The following is a 14,101-nucleotide window of genomic DNA, read 5'->3' on the forward strand; positions in this document are numbered from 1 at the left end:
CTACAAAGAAATACATGAAATATACCACAAACAGGTTAAGATAAAATTAAAAAACGAAACTTAATAACACTTAGGAAGGCAAGAAAAGCAGTAAAAGGGGAATGAGAACCAGAAATAAACAAATAATAAAATGCCAGACAAAGCACTAAACATATCAATAATTACCTTAAATATAAATGGTCTAGATATGCCACTCAAATATCAGAGAGAGGCAGAATGTATTAAAAAATTACCCAAATAATGAGGCTTAAAATATATGTCAAAATCAATGACCCAGGCATATTGATAGTAAAAGAAAGAAAAGACATACCATGTAAATATTAATAATAAAAAGCAGGAGTGCCTATGTTAATATCTGACAAAGTAGACTTAAGGCAAATAAAAGTATCAGTGACAAAGAGGGACACCACAAAATAATAAAAGGATTGACCCACCAGAAATATGTAACACTCCTAAATGTGTACAAACCAAATATCAGAGCTTCACGACAAGAAGCAAAAACTGATAAAGCTAAGAGAAAAATAGCAACCTCCACAAGTATAGTTGAAAACTTTAGCACCCTTAGAAAACAGGCAGAAAATATCACAAAGGATATTCAATCAACCAACAGGATCTAACTGACGAATATGGAACTCTCAACTCAATACACATGTTTTTCAAACCCCTATGAAAAGTTGACAAAAGATAAATCACACCCTGGGCCAGATAATAGACCTCGACATATTCAAATGAACTGAAATCATAGAGAATTTATTCTCTGATCACAAAGGAATCAAACTAGAAATCAGTTATTAAAAGGCAGTAGAAAAATCTCTAAACATATGGAAATTAAATAACACATTTCTAAATAATCCATGATTCAAAGGGAAAGTCTCAAGTGAAATAAAGAAATACATAGAATGAAGTGAAAATAAAAACACAACATATAAAAATATGTGGGATGCAGATAAAACAGTGCCAAGAGGAAAATTTATAACAGTAAATGACTACATTAGATAGAAAAGAATGAAAAAAATTACTTAAGTTCCCACCTCAAGATTCTAGCAAAAGTAATGCAAAATAGACTCAAAGAAACAAGGAGGAAGAGTGCGATAGAGGTCTAAATTAATGAAATAGAAATAGATAAAAAGTAGAAAAAATAATGAAACAAATATTTTCTTTCAAAAATAATATAATTGATGAACCCATAAGAAGACTTGCAGAAAGTCAGAAAAAGAGAAAGAGAGAGAGAGATAGAAGGGAACAATTACAAATACCAGAAATAAAATAGAGGCTATTACTACAGATTCATCAGCCATCACAAAAATAATAAGGAAATATTATAAATAACTGTAAATTCATAAATTCAACATATTATTAAATATAAACTGATTTGTCAAAAACTATTAACTATCAAAACTCAACCAAGATAAAATAGACAATCTAAATAGTCCTTAATTATAGAAATTAATGTTATAACATGTTCTCCAAAAATAAAATCCTCAGACCCAGATGGTTTCAATAGAAAATTCTACTAATTTATAAGTAACAATTAACATCAAAATTTCATAAACTCTTGCAGAAAATAACAAAAGAGAAAATATTTCATAGCCATTATAATCTTATAATGAAGATAGTATTAAACTGATACCAAAGTCAGACAAAGGCAGTACAAAAAAGAAAGAGAAAACTATAGACCGATATCTTTTATGAATGTAGTTGCAAATATCCTCAACAAAATATTAGAAAACTGAATGCAACAATGTACAAATAAATTATACTCAATCATGAAGTAGAATTTATTCCATTTTATGAAAGGCTGAGTCAACTTTTAAAAAAATCAATCAATGTCATCCACCATGAGAAGAGGCTAAAGAAAGAACATGATATATCAGCTAATGCCAAAAAAGAAACATTTGACGATTCACAGGACATATAGTGTTCATGAGCTGAAAGATTTAACATAGTAAATATGTCAATTTTCTCCAAATTTATCAATAGCTTTAATGTAATTCCTATCACAATCCCAGCAATGTTTTTATACATTGCTGGGAGTATACATGCATATATGTTTATGGTACTCTCAAACTTATATAGATTGGCACCTGCCCTAGAATAGTTAAGTCTCTTGACAAAGAAGAATAAAGTGAGAAACATCACTCCGCCTGATATTAACATTTACTAAACAGTTATAGTAATCAGTAATGTGTGGCATTGGTAGAAGACTAGACACACATCAGTTTAACAGAACAGACAGCTCAGAAATAGACCCACACAAATACATCTAACTAGTTTTTGATGAAGGCAGAAAAGCAGTTCAATGGAGAAAGGAGAGTCCTTTCAACAAATGCTACTGAACAGTTGGATACACGAACTGCCAGGCAAACCGTGAACCTCAACCTTTGTCTCGTGCCATATACAAAAACTAACTCAAAAGGGATAAGAGACTTAAATGTAATATGTAAAACTGTAAAACTTTTAGGAATATGTATAGAAGGACTCCTCTGTAAAGTACAGCTAGGCAAAGAATCCTTAGACTTGACAGCAAAAGCACTGGCCTTTATGGGAAAGCCCATAAACTAGACTTCATCAAAATTAAAAGCTTTTGCCATGTGTTGAAACCCACATGAAGAAAGTGAAAAGACAAGCTGCAGACTGAGAAAAAATAGCTGCAAACCATGTATTCTACAAAGCACTAATATCTTGATTACACAAAGAACTCTCCAAACTTAGTAAGAAACATCTGCTTAGAAAATGGGAAAAAGAATTAGACATTTTGCCAAAGAGGATGTCAGATAGTAAATAAGCATCTGATAAAATGTTCAGTATCATTAGCCATCAGGAAAATGCAAATTTAAACCACAATGAGGTGTCATTACACACCTTTTGGAGCAGAAAAAGTGGTGATAAAACAAATTGTGGGGACGGCGCGAGCATGAGGACCACTTAACATCATGGGCTGTGATGTTGGAGAACCATGCTGGAAAACAGCTGAGCAGTTTCCTACAAAACTAAACATACAACCAACATACAACTCAAGCAATTACACTCCTAAGTAATTTCCAAGAGAAATAAAAACTCATGTTTACATAACAACCTATACACAAATGTCATAGTAGCTTTCTTCATAATAGTCAAATACTAGAAGCAATCCAGGTGTCCATCAGTGGGTGAATATAAACTGTGGAACATTCATACCTTGAAATACCAGCCAGCAAAAAACGGGAGGAAACGATTGCAGTACACAAAGTCCAGGGAATTTTGCTGAGTGAGAAGCAATCATAGAAGGTAACACACTACGTGCTTCTAATTATATAACATTCTTGCAATGAGAAAATTTTAGAGCTGGAGTGCAGATAATGCTTGGCAGGGGTCAGCTTTAAGTGTAGAAAACAGGGAGTTGGCTATGATTATTAAGGAAAACATGAGGGAACTTTGGGGTATTAGAAATTACCTGTCTTGACTGTGGCGGATACAGGAACTTAAACAGGTAGTGAAATTGTATAGAACTTCATAACAATACACACATACACACACACACACACACACACACACAGAGACAGAGAGAGAGGGAGAGAGAGAAACACAAATGAATACAAATAAAACATGAAATTAAATGAGCTGGGTGTGGTGGCGCATGCTAGTTATCCCAGCTACTCCTGAGACTGAGGCATGAGAATCCCTTGAACTTGAGAGGCAGCAGTTGCAGTGAGGTGAGATTGTGCCACTGCACTACAGCCTGGGTGACAGAGCGAGACTCAGCCTCAAAAAAATAAAATAAAATAAAATAAAATAAAATAAAACAAAACAGGAAATCTGAATAAGATCAGTAGATCATATCAAGGTGAACATCCTGGTTGTGACATTTTACTGTAGATTTGCAAAACATTTCCACTGGGGATCCGGACAAAGTCTATAAAGATCCCTTCGTATTAACACCAGGGGTTCAACGAGCGATTAGGCAGCATTTTTTTCCTCAGTGACTATCGATTTGAGCTCTCCTTGTCTTCACTTGGCAGATAGAAATCATATCTTTGTCACAAGTTTGTCAAGAAACAATACAGGTGCATTAAATGACAGTTCAATCTCCTCTTTCATTGTTTCTTTCCGTTATATTTCATTTTCAAATTTGATTCTGAACATGGCAGAACTCTGGATGTTTTATTATATTAAGACAGTGATGATAACTATAGTAATACAATATTACCTTCTCCTTGTACTGTACTTTTAATCTTTTTAAAACTATTTTTTATCTACCATTCTATTTGATGCAACAATCCATTGAGGGTAAAAGGCACAAGAGAGGGAGTCAGGGATGGTGCACTATAAATGCATGCATCTATTGTTTTAATGGACTTATCTCCCCAAAATAATAACAGACTTCGATGTTAATTTGAGATGAAAAACAAACAATAAAAATCTTTAAATGCTTTTGACTGATGAATTCTGGAAGAAATTCCTGGGTCTTCTGGGTCTATAAAAACAGGCATGCATTTTTTGGCTCCTCAGAGAAAACAGCCACAGTGAGTCTATACCTGTGATAGAACAGCCAGAACAACTGGTAATGACTCCTGCTGTTCACTCAGCTGCCTAGACCCCAGATTAGCTGAAATGGAGCACCACCTTATTTGCAGCAGGACCTGCCCTCGGGCTCCGCTTCCTGTGGGACCTACGGCTTCTTCTTCCCTGTAGGAAGGTTGCCCTCAAGACACATCCAATGGGTCCCCAAGGTCCCTGACTCTGCTGGCTTTCCCAGATAGCTCCACTGCAGCTGCTAGCCTAAATCCAAAATGCTGAAGCCCAGTGGTTTGTTTAGCCCCCTACCAACAGGGTTCTTGGAAGAGGAAACCCAAACCACACAGGGTGTCCACAGAGGTGGCAATGTCTGAACTCTCCAGTGGTAATGACGAAGGTTGGGCAGCCCTAGCCATCCTGAAGCTGGCTACTCAATCCTCCTTGATCCTGGGGAGTTGGTCCTGAACCTGTCACACACAGAAGGTGACACAAAAGCACTCACCTGGCATAACAACATTCTACTAACCAGGCCAAGTAACCATTACTACAGGAGAAGGCTAAGACTGTACTAGCATTATACAGAAATGACTTGGTTATTCCAGTAACTGGGCCGCTCTCTTCGGACAACAGTGATTGATGTATTATCAGCATGCTTTTTTATTTTTATTTATTTATGTTTTGAGACGGAGTCTAGCTCTGTCTCCCAAGCTGGAGTGCAGTGGCGCGATCTTGGCTCTCTGCAAGCTCCACCTCCTGGGTTCACGCCATTCTCCTGCCTCAGCCTCCCAAGTAGCTGGGACTACAGGCGCCCGCCACCACGCCTGGCTAATTTTTTGTATTTTTAGTAGAGACAAGGTTTCACCGTGTTAGCCAGGATGGTCTCATTCTCCTGACCTCGTGATCTGCCCCCCTCGGCCTCCCCAAGTGTTGGGATTACAGGCATGAGCCACCGTGCCCAGCCTATCAGCATAAATTTAAGGCAGATTTTAGGAATAGCATATATAAATCCATACATCTAGTCACAAGGAGGGTATTCTACACCCACCAAAGTATAGGGTAAATTTGGTGTATAAATATTTAGAATTCTTAACGTTTATCTACTTAGAATAATGGAATTGCCAGATAGAATTTTCAAAGGAGGAGCCTACAAACACATTGTCAAGAAGGGGGATCCCTTTTTAATGCTGAAATTACCTGTGAATGTTTTTAAGAGATCCTGGAAGCTTACAAATTACACTAAGTGCTAAAAGAATCCCATGGAATATTTTGTGATTTCCCAGAAATCATAAAAATCCTCAAGGCATTGCTGAAACCTCATTTAGTAACATTATCAATTTTTTTATAACAAGATCCCATCAACATTTTGATATTAATGGTTTTGTTTTTAAACTTGTTTGTATCCCATTAGAGATGTGTATTTCATGAGTAATTTACTTTCCAGACACAGAAGACTAAAAAAAAGACCCTACAAATGCAATCAAAATATATTTAGAAGAGGTGACTTTTTTTTCTAAACTCAAACCAAATAAATGTTTAGAAACTCATAGTATTATTATTATTATTTTTTTTCTTTTTGAAATAGTGTCTTGCTCTGTTGCTCAGGCTGCAGTGCAGTGGGGTGATCATAGCTCACTGCAGCCTTGATCTCCTGGGCACAATCGACCCTTTCACCTTAGCCTCCTGAGTAGTTGGGACTGCAGGCATGCACCACCACACCCGGCTAATTTTTGTCTTTGTTTTTTTGTAGAGACGGAGTTTCATCATGTTGCCCACGTTGGTCTCAAACTTCTGGCCTCAAGTATTTCTCCCTCCTCGGCTTCCCAAAGTTCTGGGATTACAGGCGTGTAGCAGCATGCCTGGCCAATAACATTTCTTTTCACCTTTTACATTAAAGGCTAAAACCAATAGATAAATGTATCAAGAAGATAGTATGCTTCTTGCAGTATAAAATGTAACATAAAATTTATAGCAGTATTAGCCCTCTTACTATTAATAATGTAGATTCATATTGCTAATTATATGAAATTTATATCAGTAGGCTAATTACTCCTCAAGGCTAGGACAATGGCTTATTCTCTCTCTGCCTCCTCGCTGACTCCTAGCATAATATTTGGCATTCAATAAATAATTATTTAAAGAATCAAGCAAGAACGCTTCCAGATAAGAGGCCGGGAAAGAAAAGCTAACAACGGATAGACTTCAAGTCAAGAACAGGGTTCAAACAGTTGAGTCTGTCTATACTGTCATTGGCACTCAGGCTCACGGGCTGTGCCACTATGTGAAAGGTAATACACAGAAAAATAACTGGGATCATGTGATTCCAGAGTTTTAAGAATCTTATTTCTATTTAGTTTGATTTCTAATCATGTTTTCGATTTTTTTAAAATCGAGAATGTATTTAAGTCAATATCTTTATATCTTTATTACCAACATCAATTGTTTATGCTTTCCCCCAAGGCACTAAATGTTTAGTGATTAACTCTGTGATAACATTAAAGATATATAAAGATACACACACACACACATCTGTGCATAGTGTCTGCTTTTTTATGGCTCTTCAGCAGTCTTTTAATAAAAACAGAGTGATGCTCTTTGACTCAGGATCAGCGGAAAACAACAGGGAGAAATGAAGTCTCAGCCATGCCAGGCAGTGTCTAGGAGCAAGAAGTAGATTCAGCAAAAATGGATTAATCCAGCCCTAAGAAAGAACCAGTATCCTGATTTGTTAATCCACACATCCGGTTAGGCAGAGGCTACCCTACTTGCTCACAGATGTCCCTAATAATATTGACTATTCATTCTCATAGAGGGATGGGCATTTTGAAACTGTAACCTGTGCCTGCCACCCACAGAACATCCTGAATTAATGAAATCCCCTTGTTACCAATGGCTAATAGCTGCAAAGGCTAGAGGGAATCCAGGGAAGGCCATAGCTCTCCATGCAGTTCCTCCACAAATCAAATTCGAGAACAGTCTCAATAGATGTACTTGGAAAGAACTCAACAGACATTTGCAAAGAAAGTTACTTAATTTTCTTTTAAGCCTGACATTCTATAAATATGACCGAAGTTCCTTCATCCACCTCTCAGGGAAGGTGGATTACAGAAGGAGTCCCTTTATGTTTTTATTCTTTTATATTGTGTCATAAAAATTAAGAAAATGAAAAGTCATTACCAGAAATAAGAATTTTTAAAACCCTATTTAGGGTGAGCTATCTACTTTTAGGCTATTTCATTTTCCAAATTTCTCTTAAAATCGAGATTTAACTAGAATTCCATATTTCCCACAAAATGGAAACCCACAAAATATTGAGTTTAAAGTAGTGAATGCCAGTCTGCCATGAAGAGGTTTTAAACTGCTGCTTTATTTAAAATGTGTGTCATGTGATCCTCTGACTTCGTATACTGACTAGTATTTAAACTATTCCAGTCTATCTGTCATTTCTCCAATTAGATGATAGACTCTATGCTGGGAAGAATGTTTGCATATAAGTACTCAAAAGTATTTGTCGATGTATCGCCTGAAATTAACTGTTTATTCAAAGAGACCAGCTGTGATTCTCTGTGTTCTGTTATTTTTCTGTGATCTGGTACACTAAGGACATATATCAGTGGCTTTTCTTTCCTCTTCTGCAGCTGATTAAATGCCCAGCTGATCCCGGATGCATTATGTTTCCCAAAGGGCATCTCAGTTTGATTCAGTCGGCTGTTAAGTTTTTCATTTACAGATTCAAGCTATTGAGAGAAGGCTCTAATAACACTTCTGTAAATATAATACATAGTTTGCAATTGCTTTCTTAACAACAAATAGCATTAAAAAATGAGTGTATGATTTTAGATCTTTAATAATAACCTAAGGGATTTCATAAGGGATTACCTGCCTGCATTTATATTTTAAATTTTGCAGTTATTTAACAATTTTTCTCATTTATTTTAGTGACATCCTCTCTTAAATTAGGTGTTTTGGTACTAATAATATGTGTGGGTTACATTTTTCAGCTCTCCGGAGTGTTTGCATGCATTATTTCATTTTTCTCTTTCCCACAGGCTGGAAAAGTTTATTATACATATTTTATAGCCAGGAAAAGAGAGGTAGAGAGAAGGAAAATGACTTCCCTCAGGGTCATGGGGATAGCAAATAGCTGGAGCCAGAAACTCCATCTTTGACTTGCAGGCCCCTTTCTATCCACTGTAGTGCTGTTCCCAACACTGTCCCAGGTCAAAGGCAGGCAGTGTGTGCAATGATCGCCTTAGAAGCTTGCCCAAAATATAGATATCTGGGCCCTCAGATGTAGGACTCTGTTTTTAAAAATTAAAAGAAAACTATTTTTTTTTTTTTTACCTAGTAATTTGTCAACAAAAAAGAGTCATTATTTGGCAAGGGTGCGGAAAAATAGGATCCTTCATGTTCCACTGTGGTTTATATAAATTTTCAGGGGGGATAATTGGAGAAATGTAACAATGTAAATGAAGATGCCTCTTCATCCCAAAATTCCTCAATGGAAATGTTCCTGAAGGTATACCAAAAAAGTATGCCAACGTCTACATACAAAGACATTCACTTCACAGCTGCTTATAGAAGTGAAAGAATGGGGTGCGAGTGTGAGTGTCAGATGCGAAAGACTGTCAAAGGGAACCAGGTAAAAAGCATGGTAGGTCCACAGGCGATAAAGACTCAAGATCCGGGAGCAGTATCACAACGCTGAGTTGGAATCCCTGCCTCAATATACACTAGGTTTGTGAATTGGGGTAAATCCTTTAACCTATCAAAACTTCAGCTTCATGATTGATAAAACAATGATATTATCAGCCCCAAATTCCCAGGATTTTAGTAAAGATCGAATAAGGTAAAATGTATTATGCATTTAACACAGTGCATGGTGCGTAAAAGATACATAAAAGTTAGCTAAGACATTACTAGTGTTATTCTCATCATTATTATAATAAATTGTGGTCCAGCAACATGATTTCAATTATGCTTATTAGTAATAGTTGGAATGGGCCAGCAGGAAGATAAGCTAGAGGGAGGTGTTCTCTTGCAAAATGTCCATGATACGACGAATGAAGGAGGCATGTTCCTGGTGGAGTCCTATTCTGGGTCCATCGATTTTTAAGGGAATACACAGAACAGTTGGCTAGTGCTTTTTCAATGTGTGAATTATCTCATAAGTAATCAATAAATAAGGGGATAAGGTGAGTATAACAGACTGCAACTTTTTTCTAGCATAGAAATATGGGATGCTACCCGGGGCAAGATTCCTCACAAATGAACAGTGTTGGGGAAACCAGCCCCACACCACCCGGCGGGTACCCTGAGTCCAGCGGAGACAAAGGAATTAGAAAGAGACAGAATAAGAGTTTAAAAGGCGGGTCCAGGGGATCTGAGGGTCCGGAGGCTTGCTCACAGCCCAGAGCTCCCGGCCTCCACCCAATTTATTGGTTTACAAGCTCTTTGTTCTTAGGACAAATGGGAGGGGTAGGAAGGGATGAGGAAAAGGATTAATCAGTGAAGGAGAACTCCTGAGTCATTCAATAAGGTGTATGTGAATTTCCTCAGGCAAAGGCGTGTGTCTGAACTACTTAAGATCTTTAATCTATTGGGACTGAAATGGGTGGGCGTGGGTTTCAGGAGAAGCCAAGATGTTTGATTATTCTCCATTGCTTCAGTGGAGTGTTATTTCCCCAAGCAACCTGTGGCATGCCGCTGAGCTCTTATGCTCTCAGAGCATAAAGACATGAAGGAAATAAGGAGACTTTTCTCCTCAGAGGCCGCCCATGGCTCCCCATGGGTGTCTCACACAGGGCAGACCAGCTCATCTGGCACCCCAGAAACTCTCTTTCCCACAAAGAAGCATCCTCAGTAGTATATAAGTAGACAAAGAAAGCAAGGTGAACACCTGCAGAACACTTTCCATTAATGAAAGACGCTTCTGGTTTAGTGGTTTCAAGATCTACATCATGAAGAGAAGCTATCTGTGGAGTTGCAAAGGCAGATAAGAGCAGGTATTTCCTTTCTCTTAAAAACAGAGAGGAAGTACACCCTCAAATCATTTTCCTAATTTTCATAAACCAGGTCTGATAAAATGGACAAAAACTGTCTTTGAGGCCCTCTCTCTGGAAGTAACTGAAGCAGAAGCCCAGGTCATAAGGCTGCAGAAAAGTCTGTGATCCTGGTGAAAACTGAGAAGTGGGATCAGTCTGCAAATATTCACAGCAAGGCTGTCACCGTGTTTGCTAAGACTCTGGAATCAGAGTTCTTCAAAGGTACACTGAGTCACCCCCAACACTTTTCCCCACGATGTCTGTTACTTTATTATGCAGTTTTACAGAAAGTCTGGAAAGGTGGATGGTATTATTCCAAAAAAGACCTGTATTTCCCAGACTAGAAAGCATCTGTACCTCTTTAAAAACCCTGATAATATAACATCACAGGGAAGCAGAGGAGAGAGGTTAAAAAAGAGGTGTTGGCTGGGCGCAGTGGTTCACACCTGTAATCCCAGCACTTTGGGAGGCTGAAGTGGGCAAATCACCAGAGGTCAGGAGTTTGAGACCAACCTGGCCAACATGGCGAACCCCTGTCTCTAATAATAATAGAAAAATTAGCCTGGCATGATGGCACACACCTGTAATCCCAGCTACTCAGGAGGGTGAGGGAGATGAATTGCTTGAACCCAGGAGGCGGAGGTTGCAGTGAGCCTATATCTGACCACTGCACTCCAGCCTGGGTGATAGAGTGAGAATCTGTCTCAAAAAAAAAAAAAAGGGGGGGGGCGGGGGGGGGTTGATTTGAAAAATTTATTATTTTTTCCTACCTCATGAGTATACTAATTTTTTGCCATAAAAATATATGTTTTTAATAATTAAAGAAAAACAGTCGAAACAGATAAAACATAATCCTAAATTATACTCATATTGTATTCTCATACAAAATGAGATTGCAGGCCACTAGATTAGCCAGAGATGGCACTAAGCAAACACCTGAGGCCGAATTGCAAGCCTGTAGCAGAATCTCATCTCCATCCACCGTGCCCCGCACTGCATGCATGAGAAGAAGAAGCTCAAGGACATACTCACACGTACAAGACCGATCTGGTGTCTCCCACCTTCCCAGCATCACCAACCGTCAGGGTGTCATAGCCTCGCTCCAGCTCAAACTCTTCAAAGGCAAGCTTGATGACCTAAATACAAGGTACAAAACAGTGACTTAGAACAATAGGTACTTCCCAAGACTTTTAATAGGTGTTGCAAATATCTAGTTATACTGTTAAATTTTGCTCCTTAATACCAATGTCAAATGATCCCAGAGCTGCTTTAAGTAGTTACATGGATAATTATATATATTTGATAGCCTGGCATTATAGAACTTTATGAAATTCAGAATTGCTATTACTCCCAACTTATGTATTTTCACCTCTAAAAATGAAATTTAACCTCTGCAATACTTTAAGTCAAATATCTACTAAATGTTTACTTTAACATTCTCAGTGTTTGAGTGTTTGGATTAACCAATAACTAAACCAATATAAGCAAAAGAAATGTTGGTTATAGTTAATGACATATATTTTTACCATACCCACAATGCCCTGCAATAAATATTTTTAAAGTTCTATATGAATACTTCATGTAATTATCCGTATTAGCACCCCAAAAGACTTTATGAGGATACAAAGCTCTCCTCTATATTTAGTCTTGCAAAGCCTCTAAGTTCTTTGTTTGTTTTTTACAAAGAATACTTTGTCATGATGACCAGCACCAAGACATCTGTACAACAATGGTTTATGTTTGATATGACAGTATATTAAAATCTATTAACTTATTTCTGTAGAGCACAAGATCTTTTTCTCCTGAAAGAAGAAATGCTTCCTTTGGTGGCCAATACTATGAGGAAGAAAAAGGTAGGCTAGAACCCTGGGTAGTAAGGAGAAAAAGGAAAGAAGATAAATACATGATGATAATTAGAGGAATGATAGATAGACGATAGATTAGAGGGATGGTAGAAGATTAGCAGATACAGACAGATTAGATGATAGATAGGTAGATAGATAGATAGATAGATAGATAGATAGATAGATAGATAGATAGATGATAGATAGATAGATAGATGATAGATAGTAGGTAGATGACAGACTGGATGGATGGATGGGTGGATGGAAAAATGGCAGATGATACACAGATACTTGAATATATAAATGAGAGAGAGAGAGATGTAACAAGAGAGACGCAGAGGGTGTGAGAAAGGAAGGCGGAAGAGAGAAGGGACAGGAGGAACAGAAACCATAATACTGGAAGTACATTTTAATAAGCTGTGTTTTAGAATGAAACAAATTCTGAAATAGCGTAGAAAAGTATCAAATGCCTAATTGTTAAGCTTGAAAGAAAAGAGTAAGTGGTAGCGTAGAGAGGACAGACTTCCCACTAACACCCAAGTCGATGTCCACCATTCCAACAGGCTCTAAACAGGTGCTTTTCCAAGCAATGCCAATAAGGAATACATTACATTTGCTACTTGAAATTCTTACTAAAATTATTAATAAAGCCATTATAGTTTATTTTAAAAAACCTACTATTTCAAATTGCAGTATTTGTATGAATACATTATTTTAGCAATCTGATTTGAAATAGGTGTCGAGGTTGATAGCTGTTGCAAACCAGTATAAATACTGCATGTTAAACGTAGCACCTGATATTTTTATTTCTACTTTTTGTTCCTCATGAATCAATTTATAAGTGACCATTATCTGATAATCAGACTATTTTAAAACTGAAAGAATCATCACTGAGACCTGCTGGTTTCCTTTCTGACATGTTAACTCAGTCCTGACTTGTTTAAAGTTGTGGTGGGAAGCGATGATAATTCATTAAGGTTTGGGTGTCATGTTTGGCTGATTTGCAGTGTGTACAGATAGGGGTCACACTATATGAATGGGCTCTCAATAGGGGTGGAAAAAGGGCCATTCTGTAATTATTTCAAGCCAAGGCAAAGGTAGACAGAGAAAGTCTTTGTCAGTGTTTCATCTCAACAATCAGCAGGTCCTGTTGTCAAATACAAATCTTTACTCCATGCTGTTGATGCTCAGTAAAAACAGAAAATGCAGCCTTGGTCTTGCATAGACAGCTTTTAGTTTGTCACATGGCATTTTATGAATATACGCAGCTGTAAAATAGAAGTATGTATATTTTAACCAAACATACCATCCTTTCAGAGTAAAAGAACCAGAGATGCCAATGAAAAGTGAAGACAAAAGGATAATACATTTCAAGTTGTGAGCAACTTTAATGACATTGAGCCAAAATGGTTTTAGTTCCTACAACATATGCACCCTCCTTATGTCTTGCATGGACTCCCTCGGCTGTCCTGGAGCTGGATGCTCCATATTTCCTTTTTTATATATAATTATCTTATTTTTTTTTAAGTTCTGGGGTACATGTGCAGGATGTGCAGGTTTGGGACATAGGTAAACACATGCCATGGTGGTTTGCTGCACCTGTCAACCCATCACCTAGGTATTAAGCCCAGCATGCATTAGCTCTTTTCCCTGAAGCTTTCCCCAACCAATGTTCCCCAAATAGGCTCCGATGTGTGTTGTTCCTCTCCCTGTGTTCATGTG

At 37.5% G+C, this 14,101-nt stretch overlaps 1 protein-coding gene across 3 annotated transcripts in view; it reads right to left on the reverse strand.

Moving 5' to 3' along the window:
• CSMD1 (CUB and Sushi multiple domains 1) overlaps positions 1-14,101 on the reverse strand; it is a 2,064,385-nt gene that overhangs the window by 543,275 nt on the left and 1,507,009 nt on the right. For all 3 annotated transcript variants that reach the window (XM_054657204.2, XM_016960221.4, XM_054657205.2), the window contains one exon: positions 11,568-11,671. In XM_054657204.2, coding sequence (XP_054513179.1) covers positions 11,568-11,671 — 104 coding nt within the window. The remainder of the gene's footprint in view (positions 1-11,567; positions 11,672-14,101) is intronic.

This window comes from Pan troglodytes, chromosome 7, assembly GCF_028858775.2.
Source record: "Pan troglodytes isolate AG18354 chromosome 7, NHGRI_mPanTro3-v2.0_pri, whole genome shotgun sequence".
Lineage (NCBI taxonomy): Eukaryota > Metazoa > Chordata > Mammalia > Primates > Hominidae > Pan > Pan troglodytes.